Here is a 14,760-nt window from a genome sequence, read left to right as displayed (position 1 = left end):
CAGGAACTGTAAAACCACAGCCAATAGGCATTTGCTGTTTGAACCAGTCTCTTGCCAGTTTCTTGTCCAACCTTTGTACACAAAGTATGCACTCAAATTCCATTATCATGCAAGATGTAGGCCACACATAGTTTGCACAATATGGTCAATTTTCATTTTTTGCCAACATTACTGATATTTCGCTAAAATCTCTATGGAAACAGTACCTATCCATTTATGTCAATACTAGCATGCTACTGACTGGCAGAACAGATTGGAGTTACAAATGTATCTAACTTTAGGAAACTACATTTTTTCTGTGTTTTTCATGATAAAAAAATAATTTCCAAATGTAGTTCTGGAAACCCTCTATGAGTTCGAATTAAGCCCCATTTGTCCATCCTCTAGAAGGCATTGAAATGCTTTTTATAAACAATATTCTCCTATTTAGCTTCAGCGCAGTACTTTATAATCTATCTCTTCACATAGATATTTTTAAAGGTAGGATTCCCAAAACGCGCATTCATGTACACAGTGACTTAAATTCACAAGTGTGCACTTTGTATAATAATCCTCAACTGTTGCCCTTTGATCATGTATTTATTTTCTGACATTTGTTTTAATTATAAAAACTTTGAAGAAAACATTGATAGGAATACAGGTAACATTGATACCAAAATGCACACGTCTTTTAATTGTTTTTATAAAGTGTGTTTGTCATGCTTTCAATCTGAGTTACCAAAATCCAGCAATTTGACTCTATATTCAGCTTAACCTACAATTTGGCTACAACCCTATTTCCTGAATGACGATTATATGAAGAAATGCATCAGAAGGACCGTTCCTGTTTATTAAAGAAGTGCTGCTTTCTCTTACTTGAGTTTTAATTACATATAAAGCAGCCCTGCCAAGTTTCACAGATCCATGCATGACTAGTTAACCTAGTCCAATTTTCTTATTTGCATTCTGGTGCCTGAAAGATTCTCTGCCACATTATAAATACAGGACTAAGGGCCTGATTTAAGGAAAGTGGCGTTGTACTCAATGCAGCGTCACTTTCCTTGCGCCCCTTAGCGCCCCCCTAACGCCACCATGTGGGTGTCCGATCTAAGACACGGCTCACCATGGCGGTAGTTAGGGGACTAGCATCAAAATGTTTGACGCTAGTTCGGAGCTTTGCAGAATTAGCGTAAAAAATGTTGCCCGCTAATCCTGCAAAGCTCATTGAGGCCCATTATAAACAATGATGTGTCTCCTTTTAACACCAGCTCTGAGTAGGCGTTAAAAGTTCTGAAAAAAATGATGCAAAGAAATTTCTTAGATGTCCTTGCGCCACTTTTTCGCTCCCCTAACGAGGGATCGCCCCCTTTGCATATATTATGCCTGGTGCAGGCATAATGTATCGCAAAGGGTTACCAAGTGGTGCAATGCATGCATTGCGCCACTTTGTAAATTTGGCACGGCGATTTTGGCCTCGTTGGGCCACATTAGCGTAAAAAATGATGCTAATGTGGCGTAAGGAGGCACTAGGGGGCTCTTAAATCTGCCCTTATAAGACCCAGAATGTGAATAAAAATATACACAGGGACTGCTAACCACACTTGGACCCGGGAATTTTGGCATCAATAAATTAAGGCAAGTGCCTCAACTATTAGTCAGGATCAAAGGACAAGTACAGAAAATAGGCAATCGCACTCACTGAGAAAGAAACAGGGCAGTAAGGTATGTGGTTAGTCGTGTACACACGATCATGAAAATATGACCCCCTAAAATGGCAGGTCCTGTCCAAGAACTTCTGCTGACCTAAGGGGAGTGACATATCACAGAGAACATGTTTGCACCCTCTGTTCTTCACTCCATGGGTGATAGTCCAGCATCGCCTTGACATACAACAAGCTGGTCCTTGCAAATGTTGTTTATTCGTTCTTTAGGGAGATGCATTCATGATCATTTGACTCACTTATTGCAAAAATACTAGATTAGCTACCTGCTCTTTCAAGTGAGTGTCTAGTCTGATAAGCTTAGACATGCTTAAAAAACAACAAATAGCTGAATAGTCTTTATTTTTTTTAAAGCCAGGTACACTTAGCAAATTCTAGAATTGTAACCAAATAAACAGACCAATAAATAGTATAAATAACAGAATAAAATATACAGGTAGCCTGATGCATAAAATCTGCAGATATTAAAAAACAGAGAGTTTCAGGGATCCAATGCCATTGTAGCCAGCATAGATTTTTAAGGGTCATGAGATGTGCTGTCTACCACCCACTGCCTCCCCACCCCAGTCTTAAAAAAGAGAAACTGGGGTTTTGAAACGTGCTAAAATGTGGTGTTTTCCCATTTAACCCCTCACGAAGCTCAAACGTCACAAGGTAAAAGAAAGCCAGTTGTTGCAGAGGAATGAGGCATGATGGCGTCCTCCGACTGCGAACAAGTTAGCAGGAGGAGCTTGCGCATTAGCAGACTTGCTGGCAAAGGCCACAAAAATGAGTTTTCCAGTTTTTTTGGCTGCTACTACCAGCCGTAGTCAAGTGAACAAAGGGTGCATTTGTCCAAGTGTCACAGGTTCTCCTCAGTGCCAGTCTGGACGAACAGTCGCCTTATACTACGATTCTGTGCTTGGTCGTATCATAGGATCGAACCACTTCCGACTGAGAAACAACACCATGCTCCTCTTGAGAAAATGCATAGCCATCTGAAACATCAAAAAGAAGAGGGTTAGGATCAGCTCAGTGGTTTTCAAGAATGCATTCACGGTTAATTAAGAGCAGAGCTGCTGGATCAGAAGAAATAAAAAAAACACAGGCCCAGATTTAAAAGATAATGACAGAGCGCGATGCTGCCCCACATTTGCTAGTGCTGGGATCCGTCATTTCCAAAACAAAGGGATGTGCTGTATTTAATAGAATACGGCGCACCCCCTGCGCTAAATTTGCTGCCAAGTGCCAATGCAGCCACTCTTGTGCCATGGTGCAAGGATGGCTGTGCTATGGGGGAGATTGTTTTTGTGCAGGAAGGGAACACTTCCTGCACAAAAACAATCTTCAGTAGTGATTTGTTCTTTCCATGTGTGCTGCAGGATGCAGCACACATGGAAAGAGCAAAATCCGAGGAGAAATGAAAGCATTTCTCCTTGTTGCGCCATGCTAGCGCCACCCATGGGGTGGCGTTAGATTTTGGAGCTGTCTCAGGTTTACCAAAACTCGTAAATCTGGGACAGCGTCAAAATGCAATGGGTGTTGCTGTGGCACGCCCATAGGAACACCCATTGCACGCCCCTTCCACGCTAAGTGCTGCATGTGAAGGGGCCACTTAACATCACCTAGTCAATACAGCGCAGTACATAGCGCCACTGGAGCATCATTAAAAGTGATGCTCTGGTGGCAAAAGGGCCTTTTAAATCTGCCCCATAGTGTTCCCCTTGATCACACATGATCTACCAAGGAAAGTCTGATTTCAAGGCATTCTAGATGATAACCAAATGTGTGTCACAAACCAAATGGCATAGTGGCAAGAACGTCTGGTCCAGTAGTTAAGGGATGTGATATTGCTACAGGAAATATGTTGTCATATTCATGCTTCAGCCACTTTCATCCCTCGAGAACATTAATGCATTGTTACAATCCCCAGCGCCACTTTTCATCAGACCTTGAGAGCAATAGGCAATTTAACGGACCTCTTTCCTAGACTGTACAATTGATTATACGGTGATTACTTTCTAATGAGTTTAAAAGGAGTAAACTTTAAACATCTCCCACAGCAGGGAAAATGTGCAGCATTACACATCCCTCACAGAAGGGGAAATGTACAGCATTTCAAGGGCTATGTGTCACTACATCTGTACAAAAATATAGGAAACTAACTTATGGTTCAGCTGCACTTTCCAATTAACAGGCATTTTTTTATTTGGTAATAAATAACTTTTGATTCAGTGGGTGGAACTGCACCAGAATTTGCCTAAAAGCCAAGGTTCGCCTTGACAATTTCTGTATAGTTCGATGTTGGAGAAAAAGATAAAGGTGAGTAAAAAAAATCACTGAAGGGATTAATGCAAAATGTGGCACACAAATAAATAGTATTTAGACATCATGCTTTCTGTGTGTGGTTGTAAACCTGTTTAGTTGTTTTTGAGATATTAGTGTTTGAAAAGGTAATAGGCGGGCTTAAAAGGTCTAAAACCTTTGTGTATCTTGCCCATTGTGAGGTTTGTGGATCTTGTGATCGTTTTGTGAAAAGGGATTCCTCGAACTCAGATACCAGGACCGTAAAAAAAACTGCAAAAGTGACAGGAGGAGGAAACACTTTCTCCCATTGTCTCATGAACAAGTTCATATAACTGGGCTCCTTTTAGGGTTTGCGCACCTGGTCCCCGGTCAGCAAATCCTCCTGAAAAATTTAAGAAAAATAAATAACAACGGTCTGGCCTGAGCCAAATCCCTGGTGATTGTTCATCTGCTGGGATTTGTTGCAGGACAGAAAGTTGAAAAAACCCTGAAATTCTCCATTTATGGTATGCAGCGCACAACATGGGCCATAGCTGTACCCAATCACCATGATTTCTTCTTGGTAGAAAGCTTCCTTTTCATTTATCACTGGCATAGTAGTGTACTGGGCATGGCAGCAGATATGAATGATGGTGCTAATTGTATATTGCATACCATAACTGGTGAATTTCAGAACTTTTTCAAGTTTGTGTTCGGTGAACCATAACTGAAGTTTTAAAAAAGAACACATGGATTTTCTGTCAGTATTATTGGCCTGCTACCTCTACCTAAAGGATCACAAAATACTACTGGTCTTGAGTTAAAATATACATTTAATTTGTTGTTTAATTTGTCTCAGGGAGGACTAGTCACTGAAATTTCACATAACCCGTGCTCATATATGTATTATATGGCATGAGTTGTGTGATATCACCATGGAATAAACTCATGAACTTTGGTCCAGTCAGGCTCGATTGCTAAACCTTATCTCAACCCTGGGTAGCTGTGGCTTCAAGCAGTCAGGCTTAAATGAAGAAACATGTGTAAAGCATTTAGAAGTACCAAAACAATGAAATAAGAAAATCACACAACTAAAAAAAAAAGCTACACCGATTAATAAAAAATAAATCTTATTTTTATGAATTTTTGGACAGCAAATGAACAAAATCCACCAGAGGGTTCTGTAGATACAGATACAGATGTTTAAGTAAAATGTGAATCTCAGTTTTTCACTCAAAACAATGAACAACGATTGGTACCTGCAAAGTTTGGAAACTTTGCAAAACTTTTAAAGAGTTGTATGGCCCACTCTGGATGACCAAATTTGACAAGGGGAAAGTAGGGGGAGGACGAAGAAGCCAAGGCAGAGTAGTAAGATAGTTGTCTTTGCACCAAAGCAGTCTCAAGTCCAGTTCCAGGCACCATGGGCAAACCACCACAGACTTCAATGGAGTAAACCTGATGCAAGTGATACAGGATGCAGCAGGTGCTATAATATGCTGCTGATGCTGCGGGGCTACTCCTTGGACTCGTCCGGATTAGGTGACTGACTAGAGGGGCGATGTCCCTCGAAATCCTCTTTGGTCCAGCAAAAGTCCAGTTGCCACTGGTCTCCGGTCACAGCGAAACCAGTGGTTCCCTTTGGTGAAGGTTAGTGTCCATCTTGGGTGACCAAATTTCACTCTGACAACTGTCCCAGATTTGGCAGACTGGATTGCAACTTCTGAGTATCAGGACTTGGTCACCCAGGCTCCATGTCGGTAGTGACCAGACGGTTGTGGCAACTGACTGGCCGAACAGGCTGTTTCAGCTTTTGTGGTCCTGGTGCTGTAACAGGAAGTCTGCTATCTCTTGGAGCTCGCCTTTCCTGCCTGGGGCTCAAGAGTGACTTTTCTACATGCCAGCCACCAAAGCACAGTCCTCTCTTTGCTAGCCCAAGGATCAGCAGGTGCAGTCCAGTCTTTGGTGCAGCATCTCTTTGCCAGGTGCAGGAATCAACAGGGCAGTCCTTCTCTTTTCTCTCCAGTCCAGATGTGATCTGAGGTCTGGGTGCCAGAGGTGCCATATTTATGCCCAGAAGTGCCCTCAAGGAAGGTAGCATTTACTAGTTAAAGGGCTACTAGTTCTCTCCCTGCCTGGTGATAAACGGCATAAGGCAGACTATGAGATTTTAAAGCAAACTGACAAGAAAACTGCAGAATCATTTTCTGCGCCAGGTACCACGCTTGACAAAATGTTGGTAAAACTACGTCATGCGGCAGATACAGTACAAGCAGAAACTCTGCAAGTACCATTAGGTTGTGATTAGGCCATGATGTTCTACTGGCAACTTCGCTTATACAATAACATCATTGTATCTTCCTTAACTTGACACAAACATATGGTGATTAGAAGCAAGGCTGTCAATAGTGCAGCAGGTGCAGTGGAACCGAGTCTGGGGCACTAGATATCCACTTCACCCACGTAACGGGTTTAATCTACTATCTAATCCGTGAGGGGGGCCATTTTCATTGCTTGTCGCCTGGTCCATGCCCCCTTGCTACGCCATTACAGCTGGTGCACGAAGATTTGTTCCCCTCTCATATTGCCCAGGGCGGTTCAGTCACACGCTGCGTGTGATGAACACAGCTCGTGTTTACTTTTAAATAAAACGACTACAAGAATCGTTCTTTAACCTTTTCTAGGATTGGGACTAACATTAGCATCACTTCACATCAATGCAAATCAGCGCACCCGTGCTGGAAACGAGACTCCTCAAGTACCGTGCTGAAAATGTTTGACGGAAAATGTATTCGGGGAGTATGGGGCAAGAACAGTGCTTAATTTGTGCTTGTTGTTTCCGGTGCTGAGCACCGGCACTTTTGAGGGCTGGGGCTTATTCTTCTGCCTCAAGCATTTACTGCGAGCAAAAGACACATATGGGACAGACGGAGGAAGAGAAAAACGAAAAGGCGTCACAATGGGAGAAAACAGAAAGCTGCAAGAGTGAGCTGAAGGTGCAGGGAGTGGCGTTAAATGGGTGTTTAAGAGGAGAGCTTTGCGCACCAGCACGTTTTTATTAACAAATTAAGCACTGGTGAAAAGTCTACCTACCCAGCTGGTGACACACAAGCATGCCTAGCAGCCGAAGCTGGTTTATTCTCTCTTCGAGGTTGACTTTTATCTTCAACCAGGGATACGGTGCAGCGGGTGCTATGTGCACCTAGTTTTATGTGTGTAATTGATGCACATGGGCACTAACAAGGAGACAAGGCCCGAAAGGAATGCATTGACCGTATATCAAGCACCGCACCATGCACGAGACTGCAAACCTGACCTCGCACGAAAACGCGCTCTGTTAACGTTTTGAGAGAGAGGGGAACTCTCGCGTCTCAGCACGAGCTGTTGGGCACTGGGGCTGGGGTAGGGAATACTTGGATTACATGTCGGATTCCTCCCTTAGGTTTCAGTATCAGTTTGTGCCATCGGTACCGCACTGCCTGTTGCACCTGGCGCGAGCAGAACCAGTTATCTCTTACTTCAAGCGGTTACCCATGCCTGTCCCCTTCTTTGATTACAAGCATCGCTTACCAGGCTTCCTTTCGCAGAATTCGAGGCCTTTTCTGGCATTGACGAAGAAAAGTAATAAACCTGCTGTCACTTTAGATGGCCGGACAGGAAGGGGCGGGGTCTAAGGGCTTACCTCGGCGGTCGCTTGTGTCAAAGGGCTACTGAAACCCCACATCAGACCTCTCAGAGGCAGTGGCGGAAGAAACTGGAGGGGGCCACGTTGTCCAGAACATGCCAAGTGCTGTGCTGAAGGGGGTCCGTGGAGCTCAGGGCCCTCCCCCGCATCGCGGGGGCCTTTGTTACGCCCCTGTTCAGATGTCAGGCTCAATTGAGGCATGGTGAACTTATGGATGGGTGGCACACAGTTTGCACACATAACTAATTCGTGGAGGGGATTCCTTGTCTGCGTGCTGAACTTCCCAGAGGTGTGGAATTGTGATCTGAATGCAGAAGTTATCACGGGTAGGGATTCGTGGTCTGCATGTGTGGTAATGAGGTTGTTTTGTCACTGGAGTCTCTGGTTTCCAATCAACTCTGCATCATGGGCCCATATCCACTAACCCTTAGCACAGGCACCTGCGCAACTCGACGCAAAAGACAACATGCATTTATTTAAAGTTATAAAGGTCCATATGTGCAGCACTAAGTTGTGTGGTGGTCTGCGGGGGCTTACACAAACTTTGTTAAATGTAGGCCTACGGCCTACTGCTTCTACATCTGGAAGGAAGTAGGAACTCTCAGGTACTGAGTTCCATCACTTTTATTTTTTAGAGTCAAGGAGCTTGGCTACTGTTTACAATCAGTTTCTCAGTTCAGGCATTTTTCTTTTCATAGTTAAGCATGCCTTCTATTTTACAAGTGCACGTTATACCTTCTTAGAGGGTAATGATTTCATCCGTGCTTCTAAAGCGCGTGGATGAATCTACACTGTAACCTAAAATGAAAACAATGCAGAAAGTGCTAGGCCTTAATCCTGTCTCCTAAAATCTGCACCTCTCTTCTGGATACTCACTTGCTGCCCTGTCTCGACGTCGGCAGGTGCATTGCTTTTCTGTTCCTCTTCGACCTCTGCGCCCATTAATAATATTTCACTCCAAATATTTTAAACGGATATTTCGCACCATGGGCGAACGGAGTGACAGCTTCCAGGAGACAGCTTTATCTCCTGGCTCCTCATCAGTCAGGGCTGGAGTGACATGCGCAAACATCTGCTTCTGCTCACTGTGAGCGGCTGCCAGCCTGTGACGTGGCGCAGGAGCGAGAGGACAAAAGGCCTGGTGGGTGGTTAGAGCATGCCCAGGGGAAAGGTGGGCTTTCTTCAGGTGTGAATCTCTAGACAGGAGTGAGTGTCTCTGTTGGTATGACCTGCACAAGGCGGGGATGCGCCCCACTGGCTGAACTGCCAACTTTACCTCCAGTTGTAACCTCGCTCACCCCATCACCTGGGATTCCAGGCAAACATCTTATTCCACGTTGCCGGAGCTCCCTTATCTGCCAGATACTCAGATCACTTATAGACATGCTAAATACTTTCCATAAAGTGTTCTGTAAGTAACTGGGTGTGTACTGACTATGCAATATACGCAGTGCTTGTAAGCGACATTTCAAGCTGCAGGTACTCACTGTAACAGAGCACCGACAGTGCCAGTACTCGCCGTTAAACGTATCCATCCTCTCCCGAGCAGTACCTTTCTGATCAAAGAAGTGCAGGAGCTTGGGGCCTGATTTAAGAAAAGGGGTGCTGAACCCAGCGCTGCGCCACTTTCCTTGCACCCTTTAGCGCCCCCCTTCCGCCACCATCTGTGTTGAGTATTTAAAATACGGCACACCATGGCGCAGGCTAGGGGGCAATAGCTTATTTTATTTTTTTACGCTATTGATGTACTTTGCAGGGGTAGTGCCAACAATTTGACGCTACTCTTGCACAGTGCATAGGGGCCCATTATTATAGATAATGGTATGCCCCCTTAACGCCTGCTCTGAGCAGGTGTTAAAAGTGGTGAAAAAAAATGGCGCAAGGAAATCTTTTAGATTTTCTTATGCCATTTTTTCGGCCCCCCCTAATGGGGGAACGCACCCCCTTGCATACATTATGCCTGGCACAGGCGTAATGTGGTGCAAGGGATTACAAAGTGGCGCAATGCATGCATTGCGCCACTTTGTAATAGGGTGTGGGGAAACTGTCACTTTAGCACCGCCTTGGCGTAACAAAAATGACACTATAGCGGCACCAAGGTGGCTCTAGGGGCTCTTAAATCTGCCCCACAGTCCTTACCAGGCATACCATTACAAGATTATTCATTGTAATAGTATGCGTGGTAAAGGGTATTTGTGGTAATGACGCATGCGTTGTAACGCATGCGTGGCAAAGGCTGGTCAGGGAAACAGCCGCATTGTAATGGCTGTTTCCCCACACCTGCAGTGAGCTGGCTAGGGAGGCTGTGTTTGTCAAGATTTCTCGGGAGTCTGAGCACACAGGCAAATGTCTTGGCAATGAGGTTCTAGGGCATAGACATCAGTTAGCAAGTAGCCAGAGCTGGCAACAACTACCACCAGCCTGCATTGGTTACTCTCTGCAATTTCCTGCTACTTCTGATTTCAGGGATCAAGAAGGCAGGAGCAGAAAATAAGGGTTTCCACTCCCTGATATTCTACTAGCTCCTCAGAAGCAGATAGGTCACTATTGAGGGTTTAAGGGATTAATCTTGCGATGCTTTTGGAGGGTCGAATAGTGCATTATGTCACGTCTGATGCCATAACCATTTTGGTTTATCAACATCCGTGGGCAAAGGACAGCCGTTCACCTCACACCCAAGGATATCCTTACCAACTCAGGCTGGTGCTTTAACCACTGGAGCCAAAAAGGAGACTTTCTTGAACAAAAGCCCCAACAAGAAATTACTGTTGGTTCTTCTCAAAGATATGATGTTTTGATCATACATCACTCTTCTCTGGCCAGTACCGTATGTTTCCTAGACATGCTTTATTTATCTGTTATCCTTTGAAAGACTTTCTTCTTCCAGGAACATCACTATGCGAATACATTTTGTGTCTCTGCATCTTAGTACTGTGGCCTCACCCTCTTAAAAGGCAGTGTATACATAGAAGTAGTACATGTAGAAGACAGCTGACTCAATGCACTACCTCTCTGTTGCTCTTGCCCCCACTGACCAGAGAAGAGCACAAAAATGTATTCTTCTAGAATAGCCCGAACCCTATCAGTGACAGCGTTTCACTAGAGTTCACGTTTAAGTCATGTCTTTCCAGGTCAGTAGCCTTTTCTAAAAGGCTCATATCCTGGATTCCATTTTCTCTGTATTGTCCCACATCTCTACATTTTAAGAATACAGCATATATAGGGTTAAGGGTAATATTATTAAATGTATATTCCATGGAACCAGTGAATAATCTGACTGTCTTTCAGATAACCAGGAGAGAAAAAAAAAACAGTAAACAAATAAGTGCCAAAGGAAATACCTGGCAATAAGTGTACTAACAGTGCAGATATACATTAGAACCATGTATGGTGGTGATTTAGGAACAGCAAGACAATGGAGTAGGCATGATGTCCAAGGTGCTTATTTCCCATTATCCATTTCTATGTTTCTCGCACTTAGAACTCTCCATTATGTTGCTGAAAGCCTCATCTTTTCTATCCATAGACCTAAGAAACACTAAAGGGGAAGAATGCAAGAAAAAAACACTTGGGTGTCTTTGTTAACTCCAGCAAGGGGATATGACCAAGATCAGAGCAAATATGTTGTTCTCTGGCTTTGACTCAATAATGTCTGCTTTGGCACCCAGAAGCAGCAACGTTTCCCCCAAAACATCTCCACTGTTTACCATCAACCCAACACCATAATAACATACTGGTGGTATCCTTTGTTTAGTTCTTGCTTATTTCACCAACATCAGCCCCCCAACAACCTTCAATAGCTGTATGCAGGAGGACTTCCTTTTAAGGTTGTGAGGTGGATCACTGTGGGGGAAGTATCAAGTGTTCCTGATTCTGCTTCCTGCTACTCTAAGGTTGCTGATGCTGCAAGATGCTGCATGGCAGGCTGCTGAGTCCTACTGAGTTTCCCCCGCTTTCAGTTTGAGTTGTGAAATGGGTGGTGCCATGGCCAGGTTCCCAAAGAAAATGAACACCATAAACACAGATCAGGAGCCAGGAGCTTTAGTTGCAAAATTGTCTGTGCATGTCACCACAATAGCTACTACCCTGTTGCAGGGTGAGGCATAGTAAATGGATGGATTGAGAAGTTTCCACCAATCCCAACCACTTAGGGTAGGAATTTGAGGGTTACTAGATGTCTCCATGTCACCAGGACACTTTTTGTCCAACCTGGGTTTTTCCTGTTTTTTAGTTAAACAAATGAGTGCACAATAGAAACTGAAAGGTGGTTCAATTTCAAGGAACTAGAAAAATGTGCTAATACATGAGGAAATTGTAAGGAAAGCCGGAAATTGGAGAACCCAGCCCCATTACCTGGAGACTTCTGGAAATGCTTCCTTAGGTCACAGTCATACATTAGTACTGGGGAAAAACTTACGTCCACAGTAAAGGGTGCCAGATAACCATAGACATCTCCAAATCAGGGAATTGTATTCTACTATATGTAGCATAGCTTTTCCACATTTTGAGAACGGACCTTTAACGTGATATCCAGGAAATCATTCCAAAAAATACAAGAACGAAGTGGATATCCAACCTGCTTCAGACAAGGTATTCTATGTGTTGCACCCGATCCACTCTAATACTTTGCTGCAGGTCTAATTCCTCAGTATTTGACACAGACCATCATGTATCATCTTTATGATCTACGCCTGAATCATTGTACAAAACCATTGTACCTCAGATCCGAAAAGTCATGTTTGCTGTCTGTTGCTTAATTCGGCTGTGCCAGAGTTTTTTGAGTTGCTACAGCAAAGCTCTGGAACAGACTGCCTACTAAATTACGAGATGAACCAGTTCTGTTGAACTTTAGAAAACGTTTGAAAACCTGTATCTCCAGTATAATAGAGGTTCAACATCTAAATGTTTATTGGTCTCTCGGTATTTCCAGATATGGCTTCTTTGCATCAATTTACCTTCTAGTAAATGTTGGGCTTTATAAATAATAAACAATAAGATAAAATATGATACACTGCCACATTGTTGCACAGCCGGGTTGGAAAAACTACACAGATTCCACTGCACTGTCTGAGCAGCAGGCCAAGCCGCTCAGACCAATCTTGGAGCTACTCTCATGGTAAGTATAGCATGAGAGCAGCGCCAGCATTGCATGAGGAGCCTGTTCTGGTGTCCCAAGGACTGCTGGGACACCAACAGGAGAGAAGAGGAACGTGGCGGCTGGTGGCGGGACAGGTACGTTAAAAAAAATATATTGTTTTATTATCGGTGGCCGCTGCTGAGTGAAAGTAGTTATTCTCTGATAAAATGAGAACTTAAAACTGCAGTTAGTGATGTTGGTCAAATGGTTTAATTATCTTCCTCAGTCAGTGCCAGCACTACATAATCCCCATTTTTAAATGTATTCTTACATTCTAGATTTCAGTATTGCAGCACATACATTACTTTGGACAACTATTGCCTGGTATTGGAAGAAAATGGGGTCAAGAGTAGGAACTAACAGATGCGATCATATCACATTCCACACCGAGGGTGCTCTTAGCACACTTTGCAGTAAACAAGGTTCCTTAATGCTGTTTTATGCAAATCAGTGCTTTATGTGAAGAAATATGACAGCCATGTTGGAACAAGTTCATTTTTCCAGCAAAAAAAGTTCTACAAATATACTCCCAGCTACTGTTGCTGGCATCTCCGACAGAAACAAAGCACTATCTCAGGACTGGTATAGTAAGGAGATGATGACGTCCTTGAAAATGTGAGCGGGGGTGAGAGAGTGTGGGAGGCACAGGCCATGTGTACGTCTTTTTTGTGGTGGCAGGCATCATGCCTATGGATGCATTCCACTCTCCCATCCATTGTTTGTAGGGCTTGTAAACACCTTTGGCATCCAGTGAAGGATTCCCTGTGTGGGGATGGACTCTACACTGAAAGGACCAAGTCAGTCAGCCTGGCACTGTACACCTCAGATGCCCGCATCTGCGGAGTGCTGCAAGGATCCTTCCTAAGAGCGACCCTCTTCAACACATACATAACTCCTTCAGCTAGCATCGCCCACTTTCACAACACCAACATCCTCTTCTACGCTGATAACAAGCAACTCATTCTATTCCTCATGGACAAAATGCCCAGTCCCTGGCTCAAGTTCAGTGCCTACATTAATGAAATCCTCCACTGGATGAAGATCAAGTTTCTGAAGCTGAACACCAATAAGACTGAACTCATGACCTTTGGGAAGAGCACCTCACTGTGGGACTCAACCTGGTGGCCAACAGAGTTAGGACCGACACCCAGCCGCGCCAACTTGGTGGCCAACAGAGTTAGGACCGACACCCAGCCGCGCCACCCACACCAAGATCTCAGCATAACTGCACAAGGTAACTCTGTCACCGCCTCATGCATCCATCCATAAAGGTGTTCAGGAAGATTTTTACATGGTTCCCAGTTAACATCCAGAAAACAGTCATGCATGCGGATGTCACAAGCAAGCTGGACTACAGGGGCACCCTCTATGCCAAGGTCATCAAAAAACTCACCAGAAGGCTGCAGATGAGTCAACACTTACGATTCACTGCAAAACTCCTACACCACACTGACATCACACCACACCTGAAGGGGCTCCACTGACCTTTCATACAAATGAGAGCACAATTCACACTCCTCACCCACACTTTCAAGGAACTGGCCCAACATAAATCAACAGACCTTCCAGACACCTCCACTCGTCCGGACTCCTATTTGTACCCATCCCACGCATACTGATGTTTCAAGGCTTCTCCTACATTGCTTCTTTAGTGTGGAACCTCCTGCACTTACCCATAAAAGCCTGCACCTCACTTCTTGAATCTCACAAGACGCTGATGACCTGTCTTTTCAAGTAGTCTCAATAGGCCCTAGGTTTGGCTAAACGCGCACGTGCTCAGTGCCATGCTACTCTCCTGGGTGAGACTCCGCTCTACAAATATGCATATCATACATACACAGATTTTGAGGTGCTTAGGTCCTAATGAGAGTGGCCAGGTTATAGTGGCATCGATCCCTAGTCTCTTGAGCCACCAGATTACCTTCTGCTCCCCTGGAATTTCCCAGATCCTGCTGCATTCTCATGCAGCTCAT

At 44.3% G+C, this 14,760-nt stretch overlaps 1 protein-coding gene across 1 annotated transcript in view; it reads right to left on the bottom strand.

Moving 5' to 3' along the window:
- Positions 1-2,025: 2,025 nt before the first annotated feature.
- ATP8A2 (ATPase phospholipid transporting 8A2) overlaps positions 2,026-14,760 on the bottom strand; it is a 1,954,943-nt gene continuing 1,942,208 nt past the window's right edge. Inside the window, exon 37 of the mRNA XM_069202231.1 lies at positions 2,026-2,677. Coding sequence (XP_069058332.1) covers positions 2,583-2,677 — 95 coding nt within the window. The 3' untranslated portion in view covers positions 2,026-2,582. The remainder of the gene's footprint in view (positions 2,678-14,760) is intronic.

This window comes from Pleurodeles waltl, chromosome 8, assembly GCF_031143425.1.
Source record: "Pleurodeles waltl isolate 20211129_DDA chromosome 8, aPleWal1.hap1.20221129, whole genome shotgun sequence".
NCBI lineage: Eukaryota > Metazoa > Chordata > Amphibia > Caudata > Salamandridae > Pleurodeles > Pleurodeles waltl.
Note: the sequence above shows the minus strand (reverse complement) of the source record. Positions and strands in the feature narration are given on the sequence as shown.